The sequence below is a fragment of the Euprymna scolopes genome, chromosome 2 (assembly GCF_053919585.1).
Source record: "Euprymna scolopes isolate OS-2025 chromosome 2, ASM5391958v1, whole genome shotgun sequence".
In the NCBI taxonomy this organism is placed as follows: domain Eukaryota; kingdom Metazoa; phylum Mollusca; class Cephalopoda; order Sepiida; family Sepiolidae; genus Euprymna; species Euprymna scolopes.
This window is the reverse complement of record NC_136483.1, coordinates 88507717-88530653: the sequence shown is the minus strand read 5'-3', so window position 1 is coordinate 88530653 and position 22937 is coordinate 88507717. Positions and strand designations below refer to the sequence as shown.

Sequence of the window (22937 nt, the reverse complement as noted above, 5' to 3'; positions counted from 1 at the left end):
ACAGATAAAGGAAACTAGTGATAGTGTTTTCTGCTAGACGGGTGTTTCTTGTGAAAGTTTGGCGAGGGGGCACCATAGAATGGAGCTCAGCCGAGCACCTGCCATGAAAATAACGATAAAGCAGAGACAAACTCGCAACATCTCTTCTGTGAGAAAGAGGTTGCAGGGAAGAGAAAAGGACATCCCCCCACAAGGCTACGAAGTCTATTTTGAACTCTATCAAGGCAGGATAAGTCCTTTCTAGCAGCTCCTACCCAGATGTGGCAATAGTACTTCATCCTTGGACGTACCTGGCTCTTATATAGATAGAAAATTGCATCAGCAGTGAGATATCTACTGGATCGATAGAAAGATCCCAGCATTTTTCCAGCGACCTTGGCAACGGATTTTATGCAATGTTCCATTTAAGATCAGGAGTAAAGGTCAAGCCCAGAAGTTTGTCAAAACATGAGGCATCCTCAAGACGAGAGCCATTTATTTTAATTGATGCCAGATGTGGATCAGAGCGTTGATGGTGTAAAGATAAAAGCTTGGTTTTAGATGCATTAAAAGTAACAAGCCACCTCTTTCCCCATTGTACCACTTGCTCAAGATCAAAGGAGAGAGAATCAGAGAGAACTTGGTCGTTTACGGTCTTAGATGTGCTACCATAGATAGTAGTGTCATCAGCATAGATGTCTACGAATGATGTAAGGATGTGATTCGGAAGATCATTAATATAGATCAGGAAGAGAGTAGGGCCCAGGATGGACCCCTGAGGGACTCTAGCATTAATACTAAGAGCTTCTGATTTCTGCCCATCAACCACTACTCTTATGAACCTATCAGAGAGAAATGATTTAATAATTGAGAAGACATTTCCAGCTATACCATAGCTGGAGATCTTGTGAAGTAAACCTTTATGCCATACTCTATCAAAGGCCTTTGATATATCAAGAGCAATTGCCCTAGAAAGGTAACCTCCGTCGAGAGATTCGTTAATCCTATGAGATATAACTGTAAGTACATCTGCTGTAGATGTAGCAGAACGGAAACCATACTGCATGTCACTAAGAAGGTTATTTTTGCTAAGATGTTGATTACTTCTCTATTTAACACAGATTCCAGCAACTTACTCATGACGCACAGGAGACTTATAGACATACAAACATGCATACATACATTTAAACAGACAGGTGAGATTTATATTATAGATATGAAAAAAAAACAGGAGACATTGTCATACGGTAAACAAAACAAAATAATCAGTTAAGGAGGCATATATTTACAAAAAAGATATTTTATATATGTTTAAAATGGAAGGTTCACAGCAATAGGAAAAATATAGAATGTTCTTGAATATTTTTGGAGTTTTTGTAAAAATAAGGGTGCTCATTAGCTGTGACATTAAAGGTCTGGATCGATTAATTAAGAGCTGTAAGTTACAGGGTTCAGGAAAATCGTATTAAAAACTTCTTTGCTCTATTAAATAAATTATAATTCATTGAAAGTTGTTTATAAGAGTTAATGTTCATTTGCTTTTATATCAAGATATTGCAGTGGGAAGATTGGAAATATTTCAATGAATAAAGTTTATACAGATTTGCAGACGATAACGAGTTGTGTGTGCCTGTGTGTTCGTCAATATTTGCATGCGTGTGAGTGGAGAGATATGTTGCAGATTGGCACCCACAGTGGGGATGGGGTGGGGGGTGTTGGGGGGGGTCAGCGACACCGATCTGTAGACTCGGTTCCACTAACTTCTTGGAGAAAAATCTGGCTTTTAAAGGATTTAGGTAGCTCCTAGAAAGACCGTTTCAATTAAATTCAGAAAGTTTCTGATTAGTCCAAAATATAGTTATTTGTTTTTATTTAGGACAGTGTATGCGCAGATGACCAGCATACAAATGCATTTACACATTTTGATTTTGTGCGCTGATGTATAAACATCGACTATTGCACTCAACACTGTCCCAGCAATGTTGTATCTATATGCCTGTTTTGCAAGTATTTTAATAGAATGTGCTTTAACTAACTCATAGTGGTTGTGTCCCTTTGACGTAAATATCACCGACTAACAGCAAAATCCCACCCCTTCACTGTAGATATTCCAAGATGCTGAAAAGCCTTTTACTCTAATAGTGTTTTTCCCCCCTCAAACTACTAGACTTTGGAATTCCTTCTCGGTCTCTTGCTTCCCTTAGTGTACTGGCATGCAGAAGTTTAAATGTAATTTTAGGACATTTCGCTGCTCAGCTCCCTACATAGTTCCCCTGTAGATGTGGTCCCAAATAGTAAACCCTTAAATAAAAGTGGCAGTATGCCTTGTTTTGGTGGTGAATAAGAATAAAAACAAAATTATGAAAATTACAAAAAATAATTCAGTAAGAGATGTGCTAGATCTGTTTTTTTGGAAAAAATTGCAGAAACTAGTGATCGGATATTTTCTATATTTTTGATGGCAGATTTCAAGGAAAGCAAGGGAGATAAATCAGTTTGTCAAACATATTGGGATTTTAAGAACTCTCAAACTTTCTAACTTTTATACAGCTCAAATAATTCGATAAATTCTATTTTTACTCATTTTTCTATTGGATCATTTTTTTGTCATTTACATGAATTTCGACATGACTCATAAATACCATTGTTGGGACGATTAATCGGAATTGGAAAAATCAGAGATTTTTGGGGTATTGAAATCTGTATTGGTATCGGAAAAATTTGAGCCTATTTTCCAATGCCAAAACCTTAAATTATCCTTTTTATTTAATTTTGGTTTAATAAACTTCCATTGTTTCTAGTAATAATAAAATAACAAATATTTCTTGATTTTAGACTTCCGGTTAGACTAAAATCTCTAGATCACCCCATCACAAGTGTGTTTTTACTAGGTACGGGCAAAAATTGGCGAGCAAAAATAGGGGGACAGTTTTGAAAGCTGATTCTTTTGTAGGTTCCTGACTTCTTTTTGTGGGGACCGAAATATACATTTGCGAATTACTTAGGACCTCTATCCAGTCATGGCTGATGGAACAAGAACATGCTACTCCTGTGAAGTAAATAAAGGGTTCCACTGGAAATTCCGTCCGAACTCCCGAGTTCGACAGAAACATTCCCGAGTTCAGCAAGATACACCTGAAGAAGGTCGGAGGTTATATCGACCAAAACATTGTGAAAATCACAGTCAAGATGAGAACAGTAGTCCGATGAATAATACAAATAATCAATCCTCATCTCAAAAATTCAGAAACGTCATAAAATTGAGTTAGTTGTCAGATTTTTTTTTTCACACAATTCCGCCCCCCCCCCTGTGTTACACAGCCCAAGAGGTCATATCCATATTGACCTCCTATGTAATCATTTAGTCATGACAAATCAATACTTCAACTCTAAAATCACACATTCTCTTCCCAGATGACGTCATCCGCACGTGTGTTGTCTTCCTCCAAGGAACGAGAGCAATACATTAGCTGCAACCAAGGCCATTGCACATTATATCATATTAATTGTTCAGTCAATTAATTAAGCACAGTATCTTTCAAAAAGGTAATTATTTATAGTGAGTGCAACTTGATCGTCTAATGAGCTGCAAAGTCAAAAGAGGGAATAAAAGAGAGATGCCTATTTTATAAAAGTATGACTTAATTAGTTCAATGCTTCGTTAAATCATCTTAAAAACATGTCTTCCTGATTCCAAATTGTTGAGAGATGGCAACCACTACTTTATCTCGGACGTATATCATTTGCATCCCTGTGCCTGTTTTACAAGTACTAGTTGCACTTGTATCCCCTTGAGGTACATACTCTCAACAAGCAGCAAAGTCCCACCCCTTCGCTGTTGAGGTTCATAGATGCTGGAAAGCCTTCTATTATAATAGTTTCTTTCTCCGAACTGCTAGATTTTGGAATTCCTCCCATTTCCTGCTTCCCTGACTGTATTAACATGTTAAAATTTAAATGTAATGTGAACAGACTCCTCGCTGCTAGACTCCCCACAGTCCCTTGTAGACATGATGCTAAATAGTAGGCCCTTATGTCTAAATGGCAATACACCTTGTTTAGGGTGAAAAAAAGTTTAAGAGAAAAAAAATTTCTCTCACTTCCTGTTCTCATGAATCGTCATCTTATTTCCTTGCAAGGTCGACTACATAATGTCATTCTGACCTCCTGTTTACAATATGATACTAAATGCACCCAAACAAATACATTTTAACTAATATTCATACGAGTAGACGTCTACTAATATAAATATAAGTAAAAAAAAAAAAAAAAAAAAAACGATCAAGAGAAGACGGACTTTTTTAGTCAGCAATTTTAGCAGATGCCTGAAATTTTATTTTAAAACCATCTCCGGAGTTGGTTATTTATTTATTTTTTTCAGTGATGGTATGCAACAAATTTTTGCAGAAGATGGATTTAAAAAAAAAAAAAAAAAATCATATTTCAAAGTCGTTTTTATTTTTCAGCTGACTCTTCCGCCATTGCATCATGTGATCCTTTTTTTCGTTCTTCCTCAGACGTGTCGCCGCTTGATTTTCATTTCAATCTTGCTCTCAAAATATTTTCTTTTTTGGCTTCTGTCGATTTTTATTGACTTATTAATCACCCACCACCAGCCCCACGTTATCATTTAAGCTACAGTGAACTCTTGTCTGTACTTGCATATTTTTTCAATCAGACTAATTGATTACTGCCACGCCATGTGTGACAATCCTTCGATCTAATATTTCTCTCTTTCAGATCTATACTCTGCCTTAGGATGATGATTATGAAATACCCTGTCATGCACGAAGGATCAATTGGATTTATTTTACTTTTTAATTCATTTTTTTTTTCTCACGGTTGCTAAGGAGACTATACAGTGCCGGCAAAAAGAAAGTTTGCACTTGTATTTAAAAAAAAAAAACTGCAAATTTAAACGAAATTTAATGTAACTATTTAAACAATCTATACCTCATTTGATTCTCCTTTTATTCCTCTATAATTTTACCTGTTCATATTTGACTTTTAAGCGAAATATTCTAGTGTTCACATCAATTTAAAAGAATAACTTCAAATTCAGGAGGCAAAAACAAGTCTGCTTAAATTCGTTTAAAACCAGCTTAAATTATAGCCCCTAAATCAGTTTAAAATATCCACCAACAGGCAACAAAGCATCTCTAATCGTAATTGTTGTTGTTCCAGGTTATACAACGTAACATTTAGTCCATATGCCACGACTTTCTCTTATTTATCGTCAGAAGCTCATTAATCTCTACCTTTCTGGTTTATCCAATCGAGAAATCGACTGCCTCCAATCCGTAGTGGAATGGGGACAAAAATGGTTGGTCACATTCAATGCTGCTAAGACTAAGCTTTTCCTTCAATAACTACAAGAAACCTTCTCTGCCACCAATAGCAATGGCCAAGAACATATTGCCTGAAAGTACTTCTTTTAAACTCCTCGGCCTAACGTTTACAGGGAATATGAACTGGAATAGATACATTTAGAGCATTGCCAAGGCTGCTGCAAGGAAGGTTGGCTCCCTCTACCGTGCTAGAAAACTACTTACACCTGACAGTATCCTATACCTCTATAAGGCAACCATTTGCCCATGTATGGAGTACTGTTGTCACATCTGGGCTGGTACATCTGCTGCTTGTCTCTCGCTCCTGGACAGGGTTCAAAATAGAGTCGCCAACCTGATAGGTCCTGAACTGTCATCTAGGCTTCAGCCTCTGTCCCATCGACAAGATGTTGCATCCCTCTGCCTATTCTACAAATACTTTAATGGCGAATGCTCTGACGAACTGCAAACACTTGTACCTCCCCGACGTAACTACCCCCGACAAACCCGACAAGCTACTAAGTCTCATCCCTTTACAGTAGAGATCCCTAGGTGCAAGAAAGCCTTTTACTCCAATAGTTTCTTCCCCAGAACTGCGGGTCTTTGGAACTCCCTTCCGGGATTCTGCTTTCCCAACTGCAATGATATGCAGAAGTTCAAGTGTAATGTTAACAAACATCTTTCTACTCATCTCCCTTCATAATGAACCCTCTAATTAAGTCCCTAATAGTAGCCCCCTGCTTCAAAGTGGCACTGTGCCTTGTTTGGGGTGAAAATTGAATTAAAAAAAAACAAAAAAACAAACAAAACAAAAGCACCAAAACACTGGCAGTGTTCATGATGCCCCTAAATCTGGTCGTACTAGAGTTACTTCTAACAAGGAAGATAATGCTATCAAGATCCGCAGCCTAAGAAACAGATTTGAAATGACTCTCCAAATCCAACAACAGTGCAATCTTGTTAAAAATTGCTCTCTTTCTACTGTCAAGAACAGATTAAAGGAATTTAATTTGTGAGGATATGTTGCAAGACGTAAGCCAATGATTTCTGTAAAGAACAAAAAGCGCCGTCTAGACTTCGTTAGATGCAATGAAGATCATGACTCTTCATATTGGTCAAAAGTGCTTTTTAGCGACAAAAGCAAGTTCAATAGGCTAGGTAATGATGGTAGGCAGTTGTAGGAAAGACAAATTTAATCTGAGGTGCTCAGTTTCAACGCTGCAAGATGGTGGAGGTTCAGTTTTGGTGTGGGGCATTATTAGTACCAATGGTCCGGGGCCTATAGTTCGCTTGCAAGGTCGAATTAATTCAACCAAGTACATTAATATGTTGACTGAGCATTTTCTACCCTACTTTGGTCGGAATTAGCATGATAATCCCATTTTCATGCAGGATAATGCTCTCATTCACACAGCTGGCAATATCAAGAGGTTCCTGGAAGAGCATGATATTCCATGTTTGGATTCGCCTGCGCAATCTCCAGACCTCAATCCTATCGAAAACATGGCATTACATTAAGCAACAGCTACGCAATGATAAAATTTCAAATTTGGAAAAACTTTGGACAAAAATTAAAGAAAAGTGGGATGCCCTTTCCCCGAAGTATTGCTGCAGGGAATTCCCAAAAGATTCCAGGCTGTCAAATTGCAGAAGGGCTATACTACTAAATATTAACTAGTTCATTGTTGTATTTGTGTTTCATTAATGTCCTAAAGTTACATTTAAATAACAATTTTCCATTGTGCGGACTTTCTTTTTGCATGCTCAATTTGAAGTTATTTTTTTAAATTGACGTGAACACTAGAATATTTCAATTAAAAGTCAAATATGAACAGGTAAAATTATAGAAGAATAAAAGGCCAATCAAATGAGGTATAGTTTGTTTAAGCAGTTACATTCAATTTTGCTTAAATTTGCAGTTTTTGAAAAAATTACAAGTGCGGACTTTCTTTTTGCCGTCTGTGTGTATATATATGTATATATATATGTGTGTGTATATATATATATATATATATATATATATATATATATATTGCTCATTTCATGTCAAATCAACAAATTGGGGGGGGGGGGTAGATACCATGTCCGACACGGATTTTTTTCAAATTTGCTATACTTATAGATCTCCATGAAAGGAACTTAATGGCACGTAATCAACTTCTCAAGGTCAAGGGGGTTTCTGAGATATGACCTTGACCTTTTTATGAAAAATGTCAAAAAATGTGAATAGTGACCAACTTTGAAAGACGATATCTCAGTTGTTTATTGACCTACAAAGTTCGTTCATATATCATTCTGAAGTACTTGGATAGATGTACAAATTTATTTGGGTATATATATATATATATATATATATTTTATTTTTTTATTTTTATTTTTTTTTGAGATCAAATAAAAAAGTTAACCATAACCTTTTACCTGACTTATCTCAAAAACCGGTATTTTAATTTTTTTTTTTTTTTAAATTTTGGCAAAAGATTTGTCTATCTTAAGACAGTATATATTCCAAATTTCATGATGAGCTTTTCACTAGAACTGTAACTACAGCGTTTTATAGAAGTGGGCAAAATTCAAAATGGCGGAATGTAGTACCTGTTCCTTCATATAAAAACATTTTATTATTTCACAATATGGTCAAGTTGTATATCTTTGTAAAGCTATTTTAATGCTGATTAATGTTCACATAAGGACCATGGTCATGAAATCAATAAAAAAATTTCTGGTTATGAAACTGAATTTTTTCTTTTTTTTTTATGCAACACGGATTTTGTTGTGGAAAAAAACCTGGTATAATAAAGAAAGAATTCTGATTCCATTGCACAAAAATACACTTATATGGTAAATTTCATTGCTTAATCTTGATAGGACATTTTTATTAAAAAGTAATGTAAAAAATGCCCTTAACTCATCAGAATAAATAGCAACAATCAATGTCAAAAAGAAATAAAGTGTGATTTGACATGATTAAAATCCGAAAATTGGAAGAGAAGCTGCATATACTATTAATGTTTCCATTACACCATTTTGAATCGAATTTGTATCTAAGAGGAATCGTGTGTTTCCAGATCAGTCTGAAGATATTATCTTCCTGACTTAAATGCATCAAATATTAAAGTTACTGTTTTTTTCTTTCCCTTTGCAAAACTCAATCATGTGCTGCAATATCGAAAACAAAAATTTTCCTCTACAAAATAAACAAACCAGACATCATGAATAAATATTTGAAGATATAAAATACTTAGAGCATAATTTTATTTTTCCAAATTTACTGAATTTAGCATGAAATAACCCAGAAAGGGTTGATATACTGTAGAACAAAACAACCAAACCATTATCTAAGAGAATGAATGCATAATAGATTAACCTTTGTGATTACCTCTATGCTGAGAAAATGTGCTTTCAGCAAATCCTCCTCCACCTAATGTGTTGATGTTGTATTGATCAGACTATTGTTCTCATTTTAAGTGTTGTTTGAGCAACGTTTCGCTCGGTGTAGACTCTGACCTTCGTCAGGCATGCTAGTCGCCATCTTGGAAGAGAAAGGAGAAAAGTTACTGGCTATGTAGATGGAACGAGGTTAAAATAATTAACAGGAATGCAAAATGGAGAGTTAAACGACTTAAAGAAGTGGCACATATGCTAAAAAATTTTTTACTAAGCATAGATATCAGCAATAGATGAAAATCTCTAATTAAAATTTCAACAGTAAAAGGGAGATAATCCTGTATAACTTTATTAAAGTTACCTCCCCTTGTCAACCAATTTTTTCACGTATACGAAAACACGGCGAAAGAAACAAAAACAACTCCAAGAATACAAAACCATTTACAGAGCTAGTAACTTTTCTCCTTTCTTTTCCAAGATGGCGACGATCATACATGATGAAGGTCGGAGGCTACACTGACTAAAACGTTGCACAAATAACACTCAAGATGAGAACAATAGTCCAATCAAAACGAGTGATACAAACAATCAGCCTTCATCTAAAAAAAAAAAATCCAGAACTAATGTGTTGAGTTTATTCAGATTTCACACTGCACATCTATCTAATTATGGATCAGTCATTGCATAGCAGTTGGACTTAATACTGTAATTTAAAATGCCTTAGTTCATTTTATAAGAATATCAGAGTAAAACTAACTTTGCATTGGTTGAGCTTCGAAATCACTTTATATTATTTGTATTCTTCAGATAACTATTCTCATATTGAATCTTCTCCTTGCAATGTTACAGCCGATATAATCACCATTCTTCTTTATGTGCATCTTGTGGAACTTTGGAGTCTGTATGGAATTTCAAATGCAACCCTTTACTTAGTCTGTAGCGAAGTTTGCTTGCAGTCTTTTGTAATACATAATTGTATTCTTTTTTTTTTATCGCCTGTACCAAGGATTAAACCTTAAACGTCCAGAAGACTGTCACTTAAAACTAATTATAACTTAGCACCTTTATCTATTGCGCCACAGGTCCTTGCAATATTAAGAATACAATTACAAATTACTTAAGACTTCTACCCGATCATGTTTGAAACTTTGTTACTATTCTAGAGTTCAACAAGATGCATTTGAAGAATGTCGGGGGTTAGATTGGCTGAAACATGTGAGAATAACATCATAATTGAGAACATTAGTCTGAATAATACAAATTATCACAGAGTTCGCACAGGCTTGAAAAATTCTTGAATTTTGACTTATTACCTTGTAAAATCCTTGAAAATATGGAAAAGGTCTTGAAAATTGTATTTTTTACGCCCAGTAAAATTTTGTTGAAATATTAAAATTAAAATTGAAATAAATACTGTTAAATAATTTTTCAAGTATTAATAAAAATACTATTAAAATATTTTTTAAATATTGAAAATAAAATTGAAATACATTGTTTTCAATCATATTATTAGAGATACAAGAGTTACGTCTCTTTATCACAAAACTATCTGATGTTTTCCATATAATATAATGACAAGAGAATATTCTTTTCATTATTTTGACCCTTGAGTATATATCAGTTAATATCTTATATGTTTTTAGATAGTGATGGGGTTCTCAATTGATTAACTGTTTGATATATACTCAAGAGTCAAAACAATGATAAGATTATTTTCTTGTCACAGCCCTAATAACATTGGGTAGTTTTCTGATAAAGGGATATAACTCTTATATCCACAATACCGGAAATTCAAAATTTAAAAGTAAATCAACATTGGATCATACAGCCATCACATTATTCACAACTCTTTCAAAAGTGAGGCCATTGCCACAGGATGGGAGATTCGGTTATTCTTGCCAAGTTTATACTACTTGTTCAAAAACTCTCCTACACGGCTTGAAGACTACCTCAACATATCGCAGACCCAGCTGAAACCACTGAAGTTTGTAAATCACAGGTGATTGGAGAATGTCGCAATATGTAATAGAGCATTCTTTATCTTGGATAATCTTTTTTTTTTTATGGGGTGCATGTTTTGGGGTCACATTGCCTAAATGGTGAGGTTTGCAATATAATAATGTGTTCATGACACTCACTGTGTTGCTTAGAATATATATCGCATAATTTGAATGATCAGTTAATTAGTCACACACAGGTAATTTAATATTCAACACAATGACAGGTGAGTCAGTGTGTGCATATATATATATATATATATATATATATATATATATATATATACATGTGTGTGTGTAAGTATAAAAAATGTATACGAAAAATGTGTAGGTTTATATCTTTTCTCTATTCTTTTTTTATTTGATGACGTGTAGGAGTACGAAACGTCTATGGTCTGGTCTTCATCAGTGTAATGAAGAGGGTGTGTATGTTCGGTGGAGGGGGTGGTAAGAGAAGAAGGTATAGCCAATGAGAGGGTGCTGTTTAAGCTTTGAGTTTGTTAGTAGCTTGGCCGGAATAGTTGACACACACACATATGCCCCCCCTCCCCATAAAATCTGTAAATTTAGTGGGAGAGAACCTTATCAGAGTACTCGATTATAAGAAAAATTTAAAAAAATCAAAGCATAAGATTTGTGTGTGTGTGTGTGTGTGTTACAGGAGATCAGAACAACGTTGGTACCGTCAGTTTTAATTCCAAACGAAGGGGACCTGGAAATGGTCGTCTGTCAGACTCTCTTCAACCTTTATTAATCTGTCTTCTTTAGAAGTTGTTGTAATTTTCTGTAACACACACACACACACACACACACACACACACATATATAGCGTTTTTTTTTTTTTTTTTTGTATGGCTAGGTGTCCTTTCTCTTATCTATTTACCTGTCTGGTACCAAAGGTACTTATGCTTTTATGCATTTTTATTCTCATAAAATTTATATGCGTCGCAGAATAGATCTTATAATCTTATTAATATTATTAAGTTTACTTCAATATATTATTAATAATTCATTTTTTTTTTTATTGATTAGTATAAATAGTAACCGTATTGTATCTACATTTTTTTATTTGGGGAAGTGGTAGTTTCCAATGGAGAGCCATGTATTTGACAGCTGTCCTGTTTTTAAATCTTCGAAAAAGCTACAGGACAGGCAACTGATGATTCCTGTTTTCTATTTGATAATTGTAGTTAGGTTTTATTTTTTTCATCCTTACATAGTTGAATTCTGTTTTGTAATTGTAGACTTTTAAAAAAAAAGTCGGCTTATGCAAGTGCTAAGTCTGCGAAAGGTTAAATTTTTTTTTTTTTTTTTTTTTTTCGGGAATTTAAACTGAATTCTTTATTTTTATTTTTGCACTTTTTTTTTTTCACTCAAAGGTTCTTTACACTATATATATATATATATATATATATATATATATATATATATATATATATACTAGCAGGCCGCCCGACATTGCCTGGCCTGGTAAAATATGCATAAATATTATATTTTAATTCATACAGAAACTGAGACATTTGTATGCGAGTGTTATGTTTTTTTTCCCTAAACTATTCACTCTTTGTAAGCAAAAAAAAAAAAAGAAAGAAAAATAAAGAAGAAACTAAAACCTTAAAACAGTGAGTCAAGTACAATAACCATTAGACCAGCATGACACGATCTTTAAAAAGTGTTTTCAAACATACTTATTCTTAACATAAATAATCTGTAATGTGAACTATCCATACATGTGCAGTCATGAAATATTTAGCAAACAGATAAAAATCCAATCACCCCCACATCCCAATTTTTCAATTTTCACCCCTTAGCAACCCTTTTTTCCAGATGAAAATCGATTAAAAAAATTTTCTACATGTCTGAATATCCTATATGTCGAATTTCAAATGTGTAGATCAAAAATTCATTGAGTATATAGCTTGAGAAGTGTCCTCACACGCACACATTCTCACTTTTGTAAATATATTGATATATTTATCTTTTTTTTAACGTGGATATGAGAGGGTGTTGTTTAAGCTTTGAGTTGGTGAGTAGCTTGGCTTGAATAGTTGACACACATATATACATATCCTCCCCCATATATCAAATCTGTAAATTTAGTGGGATTATTAAGACAGTGAGTCAAATATGATAACCATTAGGCCAGCTTGATACAATTCGTAAAAAAGTGTTTACAAACCTACTTAACATAAAGAAATGATTCACGCATGCGCATGTGTTAAATAGCTAAATAAACAAATAAAAACCGATGACCCCCCACACCCTCTGTACAAATTTTTCACTTTTGACTCCTTAGCAGCCTTTTTTCCAGATGAAAACAGATTAAAAAGTTTTCCACATATCTGAATACCCTATATACTAAATTTCAAGTCTAGATCAAAAATTCGTTGAGTATATAGGTTGAGAATTGTCCACACACACGTTCTCACTTTTATAGATATATAGATGTATGTGTGTATGTCTATATAGTTTTGTTTTTACATAAAAAGTTGAAATGTGGTAATTAATTAAACTAAGATGTGCCCAACAAACTAATCTATATCGTTGTTCTTTACAGTCAATCAATACCGGCTGTTTCCAAAGTCACTGGGTGATATCGTATCGACCTACGATGTGCAGGAACTCCACCTTTCTCTCACGCAGGGTATATGGAGACATGACAAGTGGGGCTATCCAATCCATGATGCTCCACCTGGAGCTGAGCTCTGGGTTTGGTTCCTGCCTATTGTTTCCAGGTAAGCATTTTCATTAAATCTCCTTCCAGCTATCTACCAACCTGCTAATGTTCATTATTGAATTTTCACATAGCAAGGTTTCTTTTCTTTCTTTTTTTTCAATTTTTAAAAATTTATTTATTTATTTATTTATTTGACAACATATCAATCCATTTGGGGGAAGGGGGATCGTTTAATGCCAAATTTGATTATTTTGGTAAACATTCTTTATATCTTTAATTATTTATAGATTAATGTTTTCTTTTTCCTCCTCTTCCTTTTCATATTTAAAGTGTGCTGAGTGTCCTGGACTTTGGAGAGAGTAACACCCGGCAACATTTTGTTCCTGATTTGTATTTGATATCTTGTGCAATATTCACCCTGCCAGTTTGAGCTGGCTTCCTCAGAAGGAAGAAATTTCTAGGAAATATTAATTTCACAAATTGTCCCCTAGTTGCACGTATCTTTTGGAATTGTCTGATCCATTCCCTGCTTCCTTTGTTTCAGCTTGTTTTACTCATTGATCTAGTGGTCTCCATCAATTCGCTATTTTAATACCTCATCGTAATACGGCTTCCTATTTCAGTAGTTTCTTTCCAAGAATTGCAAGATTGTGGAACTCTATTTCTGCTGATTGTTTTTATCCTACCTATATATTCTTTGTCTTTCTAAAACTAAGGTCAATAGACATCAACTGTCTTTGTGATTTTCATCTTTCATTTTTGTTGCTCCTTACATTAAGTGGCTTCATGCATTGTCTGGGGTGATTTCCATGAAATATATATATATATATATATATATATATATATATATATATATATATTCCAGTGTAGTGTTGTATGCATTAAAATTATGCATTCAAGCCTGATTTACCTAAGTCTAACATTTTTTTATGGAAATCACTTCAGGCAAAGCATGAAGCCACTTGATGTAAGGCATTAAAAAAAAACTACTTCAAGATAAAAAACTAGCCAATGATAAGTGTTAGAGATGGATATATTCTGACCTAGAAAATAGCAATTCTTTCCCCTTTATCAGAAACATCGTTCATGGAATGTGAGAACTAAAGGACAAAATGAAAAAAAGCAAGAGGTATGAAGCAGCAGAAAGTAAACCCAAGTTCCATTTTCTACTCATCAGAAATTTCCATTATTTTTTAATTTTTTAAATCAACTAAATTTTATAATATCGTTGGTTCTAACCAGCAGAGACTGGCATTTATAGTTAAAAAGGTAGTTCACTTAACCATCTCATAATTGAAATCACAAAGATGATAATATGGTTCCTGATTAATGTGAACTCAGGAAAAATTGCAGAAATGCCTTTGCCTGTAGTAGAGGCCTGATGAACCTTTGTTCCCTAGTGCTTAGGATATCCAAGTGTGTTATGAAATGGATGCAAGAGGCGGCACATCATGGTCAAACAACCTGAGACGTTAAGTACATAAAGCATTTGTAATCGTACTAATAGCAAGTTTCTAATGAAGCATGATTAAAGAGATCCTTTCCTCCTGTTTGCAGCCACACATCTGCCCGATTATGGCATGATCATTATGCCAAACCTGTTACAGATGCCCCCCTCCCCTCTGTATAACGTTTGCAAAAAAAAAAAAAAAACACTCGTCTGGCTATAACCACTAAACAATTTTCCTTACTATCTGTACCTAAAACTAAATGAAAATTCTATTCTGTTTCTTTCTTAGAACTATACATTGGTAGAACACAGTACCGTGGGACTGCTTACCAGTTGATTACAACATGGTTGTTTTTAAGTCCAATGTAAACAAGTTCTTATTCAGTTGTCCTCTTAAATACTCAAATCCTACCCAATTTCCACCATTACTGATCCCCACTGAGATGTTTAATCCTTGAGTGGCCTTTTTTTACTAGCAGTGACCTCCTAGTAAAAAAAAAAAAAATTAGAAGTGTTTGGGGCCCATGTTTTACTTAAATTTAAAAAGGATTGGAGGAGGCTTCCTGAACCTTTCCCAAATAACAATGGCAATAGCATGTCCGCAGCCATCACCAGCATCTAATAAATTTTATACATTTTATAAATAATCCACAACTTTTAGATCGGACCTTGACAGGTAGGATGAGTCTAAGTCACAGTAAACCTGGAAGTAGACTCCACACTCTCCACATTTTAATTTTGTGTTTAGAACTAAATAATAAGATTTGTTTATCCTCATTATCATATTTGGATTAACGTCTGTTTTACATATTGGCATGTGTTGGATTACTTTTAATAATTGCTTCTCATGTTACCGGATCAGACTGTCTGAAGATATCTGCTTCCTAAGTTAAATGCACCAAACCTTGAGGTCCTTGATATGACTTTAAACTATATCCAATGGTGAGGTCCAGCTTACGGACTTTGGGGAGTGTGGAGCTATCCTTTAATTGCCATTGCTCCCAAATCCACTCTGACCCGGAGTGGTAGTACCTGTTAGGGTCCCAACAATAGAAACCGACTTGAAAAAAAAAAAAGAAAAGAAAATTTTCTTCAAAATAACTGGATTCGGCATTAAATAACCTGAAAAGGGTTGTTATGCCGTAAACCAACCAACCAACCAACCAACCAAACCTTGATGGTACTGTTTTTTTTCTATTTCCCTTTGCAAAACTCAAACATGTTCAGCAAAGTAAAAAACAAATCAACACTTTTTCTCTACAAAACAACCAAAACGAACAACCATGAATATGAATATATGAAAAACTTGAAGCATAAAACCTTTTTTTTTTTTTTTTTGCAAATTTTGATAATTTGATGCCTCCGTTCAGTCTTGAAAGGCAATGTATACCCCCTGTAGAGGCAGCTGGACATGTCATTGTGAGGCAAGGGTTGCGCACTCTCCAACCACACCTCTCCTGAATCGACACTGTTTAAGTCCAGTGGCAAGGAGAAGTCCAGGACGAAACAATGCCGAGTATAAGCGGAGAGCACATACAGCACCTGGAGGTCCCAAATGATCACCCATTTAGTAATGACTAGGTTCAACGTCGCTTAACAGCACATTAAGCACACATCAAAGCATATTAAATAACCAAAAAAAAAAAGAGATTGATATGTCGTAAAACGAACTAAAAATTGCCTTCCAAACTAATTCATCTCTGGCCAAGTATCTCGCTTTCTCTTAAATCCATCCATATCAATTCTGCCCATGTTTTTTTTTTGCTTTGCCCTACCAACTGATCCTATACCTTCTCTGTTCTACAATTACTAACCAAAGAACTTTATCCATTTTTTTCAATGTGACCATACCAACAAAATGTCCTGTTTTGCATACATCTCATTATACTGACCAGATTTCATTTTCCTCAGAGTTCATAGATCTAAGACTGTTTGTAAGACTTGCATTACATATATATGTTGTACCATTCTCATATCATTTCTCTCCATGCAACGCATGTCCCCAACCCTCACTACCACATCTTCACATTGCATGCACATACCAGATAGTCTCTTCCTTTGGTTCATAGTGGTAATGCTCTGCTGGTTAGTAATAACATTGAATGCACACACACACACACACACACACACACACACACACACGTATTCATGCAGAGAGATAATAAATAAACATGGCAATGTAATTGTGAAGAAGCACATGTTTTATTAAAGAAAATCCTTTACCCGATTTATATGCGGTTTTGTCTTGAATTTATTTTTTTCTTTTTTGTATTGCCAGTGTGAAACAGAGTTGGTCAGAGTTGGTGAATGCGTTGTCGGGCCTTTTTTGCGCGTCTTTGAATTTCATGGATGCCAAGTCAACTGTGAACCCAAACTGGTCATTTAGACCTCACGGATTGCAAGGGGAAGGGTTTGCTAAGGATGTGAAACTACTGCGCTATTCTGCTCTGCCCCGGGAAGTGGTGTGTACGGAGAATCTGACACCTTGGAAAAAATTGTTGCCTTGTGACTCGAAGGTTCGTGGAATTTGTTTGTGTCTTATTGTAATGCATTGGGAGGGAGGGAGGGAGGGGTAGAGAGAATAAATTTTTGTTTGATGAAGTGTTATGTTATTCATACAATCACTTAAAAAAAAATGCTTTTGTTGTCATGTAAACCACAATTTTAGGATTCAAGATAGACTGACTTAACTAATTATGACTAGGGTTATGACAACAGCATATTCCTTTCATTGTTTTGACTCTCAAGTGTGTATCCGTTGATATCCTCTATGCTTTTATAGAGAGTGATGCGGTTCTTGGTTGATTAACTTTTCAACTTAGTCCAATTTTATAAATTGATTTCAAATTAAAAGTCAGCGACACGCCTGACTAGTTCGTCTCATCTGATAAGGCCTACACTGGATTGAAATATATTTATAATGCGATTAGACTAAGTTTGTGTTGGATTTTTTTCTGTTTACCCTTATCTATGCTCTGCTTTGCATTAAGCTCTTATACTTGAGATTTCCTACAGCAACTACCTAATCTTATTGGAACACACACATATATACATATATATATATATATATAATCTCATATCTCTCTCTCTATCTATGCATCTCTTGCTATCTATTTATCTCTTTCTTTGACTTTTTTATTAAAAAATATATTACTTTTGCATTAATTTGCAGGTGGGCTTAGCATCGCTTTTTAATGCCATGAAATTGTATGATACGGCCTATCATTCGTTGAGTGTTCATCTACGGCCAGTTTGTGAGGTGAGATTTTTCCTCTACCTTTTATTCATGTCAGAACATTATTTTATCTCTTGTAAAACAAAGGTCCATAATAATCCGACGATGAAGATGCAAACTATGTGTCTCCGATCCTTAAGTTTAATTACTTTATCAGAGAGAAGGAGGAGTGACTTAATTGAGACCTTCAAAATATATCTGAAATACTTTTAAAAAATTTGATCTGTATATTGCTAATATATATTTTATGTCTTCTAACCTTATGTGGAAATGATGGGCCCAAAAAGCTTATCATAGGTTGCAGAGAAAGTAAGTTAGTAGTTAAATGAAGGGTTTTAATGAGAAATTGGTAATATTTGGTAGTGCAGCACATTTGAGCCAAGAATGCAGAGTGATCTAATTGAATCCATTAAAAATTTTAAACAGACCTAGTAATAACTATAGGTCCTGCTTATGAGATTAAAGTACAGCAAGAGATGGGGCTTTAATTTGAGAGCCTTACAATTCTTTTATCAGACCATGTAAAGAGTACTGTTATCATAATTGGGCTGATGAATCTCTTATTTCATTTGAGGTTTCTTGATAAGGTGCAGAGATGCATCTGCAATTTGATTGGGTTGCATACTTTCTTCTACCCTGCAACCACATATGTGATGTTGCTAATTTCAGTTTTTTCGTAAATACTATTATGGCATGTTTCTCTCAGAATTGTCTAATCAATTCCCTGCTTCGTTTGTTTCAACTCGTTTCACTCATTGGTCTAGTGGTCTCCATCAATTCAATACTTTGATTGTCCGGAGTAAGTTACCATTACTCCCATGTACAATCTAACCTGGAGTTGATGCTACCTGTCAGCATCCCATGTACAGGTTAAATAGTATTCTCGGTATGGAAATAAACTGCTTCAGTCTGATGTAGAGTGTTCTTTCTTACCTCAACCTACCACCCTAAAATGGGATGGTGAGCTTTTAAATTTTTTTACGCATTGTGTATTACCGAAAAATTCATAGATATAAATGAAGGTAAATATTACTGTTAGAAATAATTATTGCATGTGCATGATTTAAGGGTTAAGCTTAGAAATTGATTCTTCTTACAATATATTAATGTGTAATATTTGATACTTTGATTGTCTGGAGTGATTACTATAAAATAAAAAAAAAAATGTGTAGTATTCATAAGGAATGATAACTAATAGATTTCTTGAGATTGTGACAAACTCTCAACCTTTCTCTTCAGGCTTTGATTTCAATCTGACCAGTCGTGCTGAAAAAGCACTACCACGTTCCAGGCCAGATATGGACTATTAATACCACGGACCATGTGTAATGTTTTATCTGAATTCATACAAATTATAATAAAAGGATGGAGCCGTAGACATTATTTTTCTGGTTATTATGACTTTTTTTTTAAAAAAAGAATAAGTAGTCATTTTTTTTTTTTTAATTGTAGGATGAAGCTTGTACGAAGCCTTCTATTGAATTAACACAGTCGCTTGCTGTCGTATTTGACTCTACTTTGAAAAACGATGCATACCAAAGTAAGTTAAATAAATCTTAATTTATTATTTCTTCTTCATCATCATCATCATGAGTATAACACCTGTTTTATATACTGGCATGTGTTGGACGGCTTTCAGAAATTGACTTTCAAACTAACCAATCTATCCCTCTGTCTCTCAAATCTACCTTTATCATTCCCTTTCATAATTTCTATGGTCTCCCCCTGCCAACTGACCCTCAGATTTTAATTTTCATTTTATTACAGAAAAATAAAACTATTACTATACAATTTGTTTAATATTGTAATTAGAAATATGCAAGTTCAATTTTTGACAAAATTAGAGTAAAAATAATCATGCCTTGAGTTCACAACCTCCGTCTGTAAATATGTCAGACTAGCCAATTGAGTTTCTGTTCCAGAATTCCTCTATATTAAAAAACAAAAATAAAGAAAAATCTCTATGATGTACATACCCATAACGAAATAAAAAATATCATATTCCAAAAATCACATAAATTAATCAAGTATTTTTATTTTTAAATAAAAAAAATCAAATTTTATGAGTATCAAAGGAATGATTGTTTTGGCTGCTATTTTAAAAACTATATCTAAAAAAAAAATTAGGGACATAACTCTACAATTCAAAACTTGCAATATTTATGACGTAATGCCTATGAATTCCCATTAATTGCTTAAACATGATTTTCATTATAAAAATAAAACTATTTGATCAGTTTACATGATTTTTGGAATGTGATATTTTCGTTTCGTCACAGGTATGGACAGACTTTTTTTTCTTTTTGTTTTTTAATATAGGACAATAATATTAATATACAGACAAGAACAAATTGAGCCAATGTGGCAAATAACAATAATATTAACTACATGGTGTGTCAATCAATTAACATTTTCTTTTTAACACTTACTAACAAGCAACTGTTAGAACTGCTTTTCAGGCACAAGCAGAGAGAAAGCGAGAGAGAAAGAGTTTGACCAACGAATATTACTACTGCTTATTCTGTAGCAGTCAAGAACGACTCCCTACAAATATCAGTGAAACAATTTTTAAATCTTACCATCATGGTGCAGCTGACACAGCATTCAACTGTAAAATTAAATATTGATTCGAATCCAGGTGGAGGCAATCACATTTCTTGTTTACTAGTGGAACCTGTGAAAATTCCACAGCAGCATCTTTCATATGTAATATATTACTGCTGGGCATTCTGTGGATGTTCAGCATTAATTATTGTAGCCCTTTTGTTTAAACTATAAAAATATTTACCCAAGTAAGCTGGTTAATGTAGTGCCAGATATATCTGGTTATTACGGTTTATCTCCAATATCCTTATAGGAGTCTGTGACATATTTCCATTGTATGGACGCCCGGCGTGAATGGAAACCCCACAATATCATTATACCATCCTTAGACAGAACAGATACTACCCTTGGATCCTAGCACCTTGTTGACATGGATTTGAAGATATGCATTTTGCAGATCCAGAAGCGACACATTGACTCCTTGTCGCTGCTACTCTCTTAGTTTCTGTGCGCACACGTCTGTATTGCAGTGAAAGCATCTACAAACTCGTTCAATTCCCAGTAGTCAAGCACCGGATGCACCTTTTGCTTCTGCTCCTGCATGATCACCATTGACGTTGGGTGGATCAAGTTCTTCTTCTGAATATTGCATTAACTATCCATTCTGCTGCCACTGTTGGATCTTGTTCTCATAAGCATCCCTGGCATGACAAGGCACTGTGTATTCTTGCACACTGTCACTCAGTTCACTGGGAGACCGTTTGCCCATTTCCACGATGCAGTCCATACTTTGTTACTGTGATCATAAGTCATGCTAAAGTTCAGCTCGTCGATCGACATGGCAGCACATCTGTTTAGGCTTCCGAAACGTGCTTCACCTGATTCTGTGAAATAAACTCGGAGTTTCTTGATTGCATCAATCCCCAACCGTAGATCAAAGCACAACAGATGTTTATCCATGACCAATGCCTCAATGTTGACAGCTGGAACTTGCCCAACGTCTACATTTATTCTGCCGTATCCTCGGCAATTCAATGTTCTTTCATCAGTTGTTAGTATTCCTGCTGACTTCCCAAAAAAGCGACACATAGCTTTACTCACTAGAGTCTGCAAACATCTGGAATCTATCAACGCCGTGCACTCTTATCCATCTACACATACTTTCATCGAGGGAAGCTTCTTAATGTTCAGTTGGTCGGGGAGGAAACTAATGCTAATGCCTCCTCTCCTTTGGTGTTTCCCTGGTACTGCCATGCTATATGTCGAAGGCCACTGCATCTGAAGCGACGTATCTCATGATGCACATCTGACTGTCTGGCCTCTCTTGGCAATTCTGTAAGCAGTCCTTTGCCAAGTGGTTGGTACCACCATACCTGTCGCAAGCAAATTTTCTACTGCTATTGCGCACTTCTGACTCTGAAGGTGTTCCTCGGCAGAGGTGGCGGCAATCAATTCTGCAGGGCTTTCATTGGGTCAACAGTTGTTCTGCACTCATTGTTTGCATCCTGGATGAAGCACGTAATATATGTCTAACATGTTGCAGTAGTCCAGAAACGAATGCGCACATTAACAAACATTTGAGCAATGGTTCCCTAACTAACCGGGCCAGACGGCACAGCTCGGCAAAAAACATGTAGACCGTCTCATCAGGGCAAAGTTGTCGAGTGACAAATTGGTCATGTGCATTAAATGTATTGGTAGCGTACGTGGTTATAAAAGCCTGCTTGATCTGTTCTGCATCTGCTTTCTGCTCCGTACTAAGTTGCCTGTATACGGCCAGAGATCCACCTTGCAAACTCAATAGCAGCTTGCGTTCGATATTTTTCATAGTGCAAAGCTCATACACAAGTTCCATATTTTTGATCCGCTCAATGGGCATAGCAGCTGTAGCACCACTAAACTCCGGAATCAACTGGACATAAAAAATCTTGCCCTCCATCACCGAAATGTAATATAAAGATGAAATAGCTTCTAGTTTTAAAATTGATTTCAGTGGAATTTTAAAATTGTGTTCTGTCCCGCCTACAATCTTTTGAGTCAGTTTCAATAATCCCGATAATACACACATCCGTTCACATAACACGCCATCTTTCAACTCGCCAGTTCTTCCTTTTCCTGCTTCTTTTATGCATCTTGCATAAACTAATTTGCATAGAGTTTGCGTTACTCACACATGATCATCAAGTCCCAAAAAAAATCCATCTTAGCTTTCTTTTTATTATTTTTTCCTTAAGCGAATGAACACCACACCCGCACTAGTCAGATAAACCATGGTTTTCCTTACAATTTCAAAAAATTTTTTCAGCGCTATGGTTCTATTATTATTTTTATGAGAATTGCTATA

The 22937-nt window shown here is 35.0% G+C and overlaps 1 protein-coding gene across 1 annotated transcript in view; it reads left to right on the top strand.

Moving 5' to 3' along the window:
* LOC145293267 (GPI-anchor transamidase component PIGT-like) overlaps window positions 1-22937 on the top strand; it is a 120118-nt gene that overhangs the window by 67619 nt on the left and 29562 nt on the right. The window contains exons 2-5 of the mRNA XM_080139865.1: window positions 13245-13422; window positions 17093-17330; window positions 17987-18073; window positions 19502-19589. Of these exons, the coding sequence (XP_079995991.1) occupies window positions 13245-13422; window positions 17093-17330; window positions 17987-18073; window positions 19502-19589 (591 nt within the window). The remainder of the gene's footprint in view (window positions 1-13244; window positions 13423-17092; window positions 17331-17986; window positions 18074-19501; window positions 19590-22937) is intronic.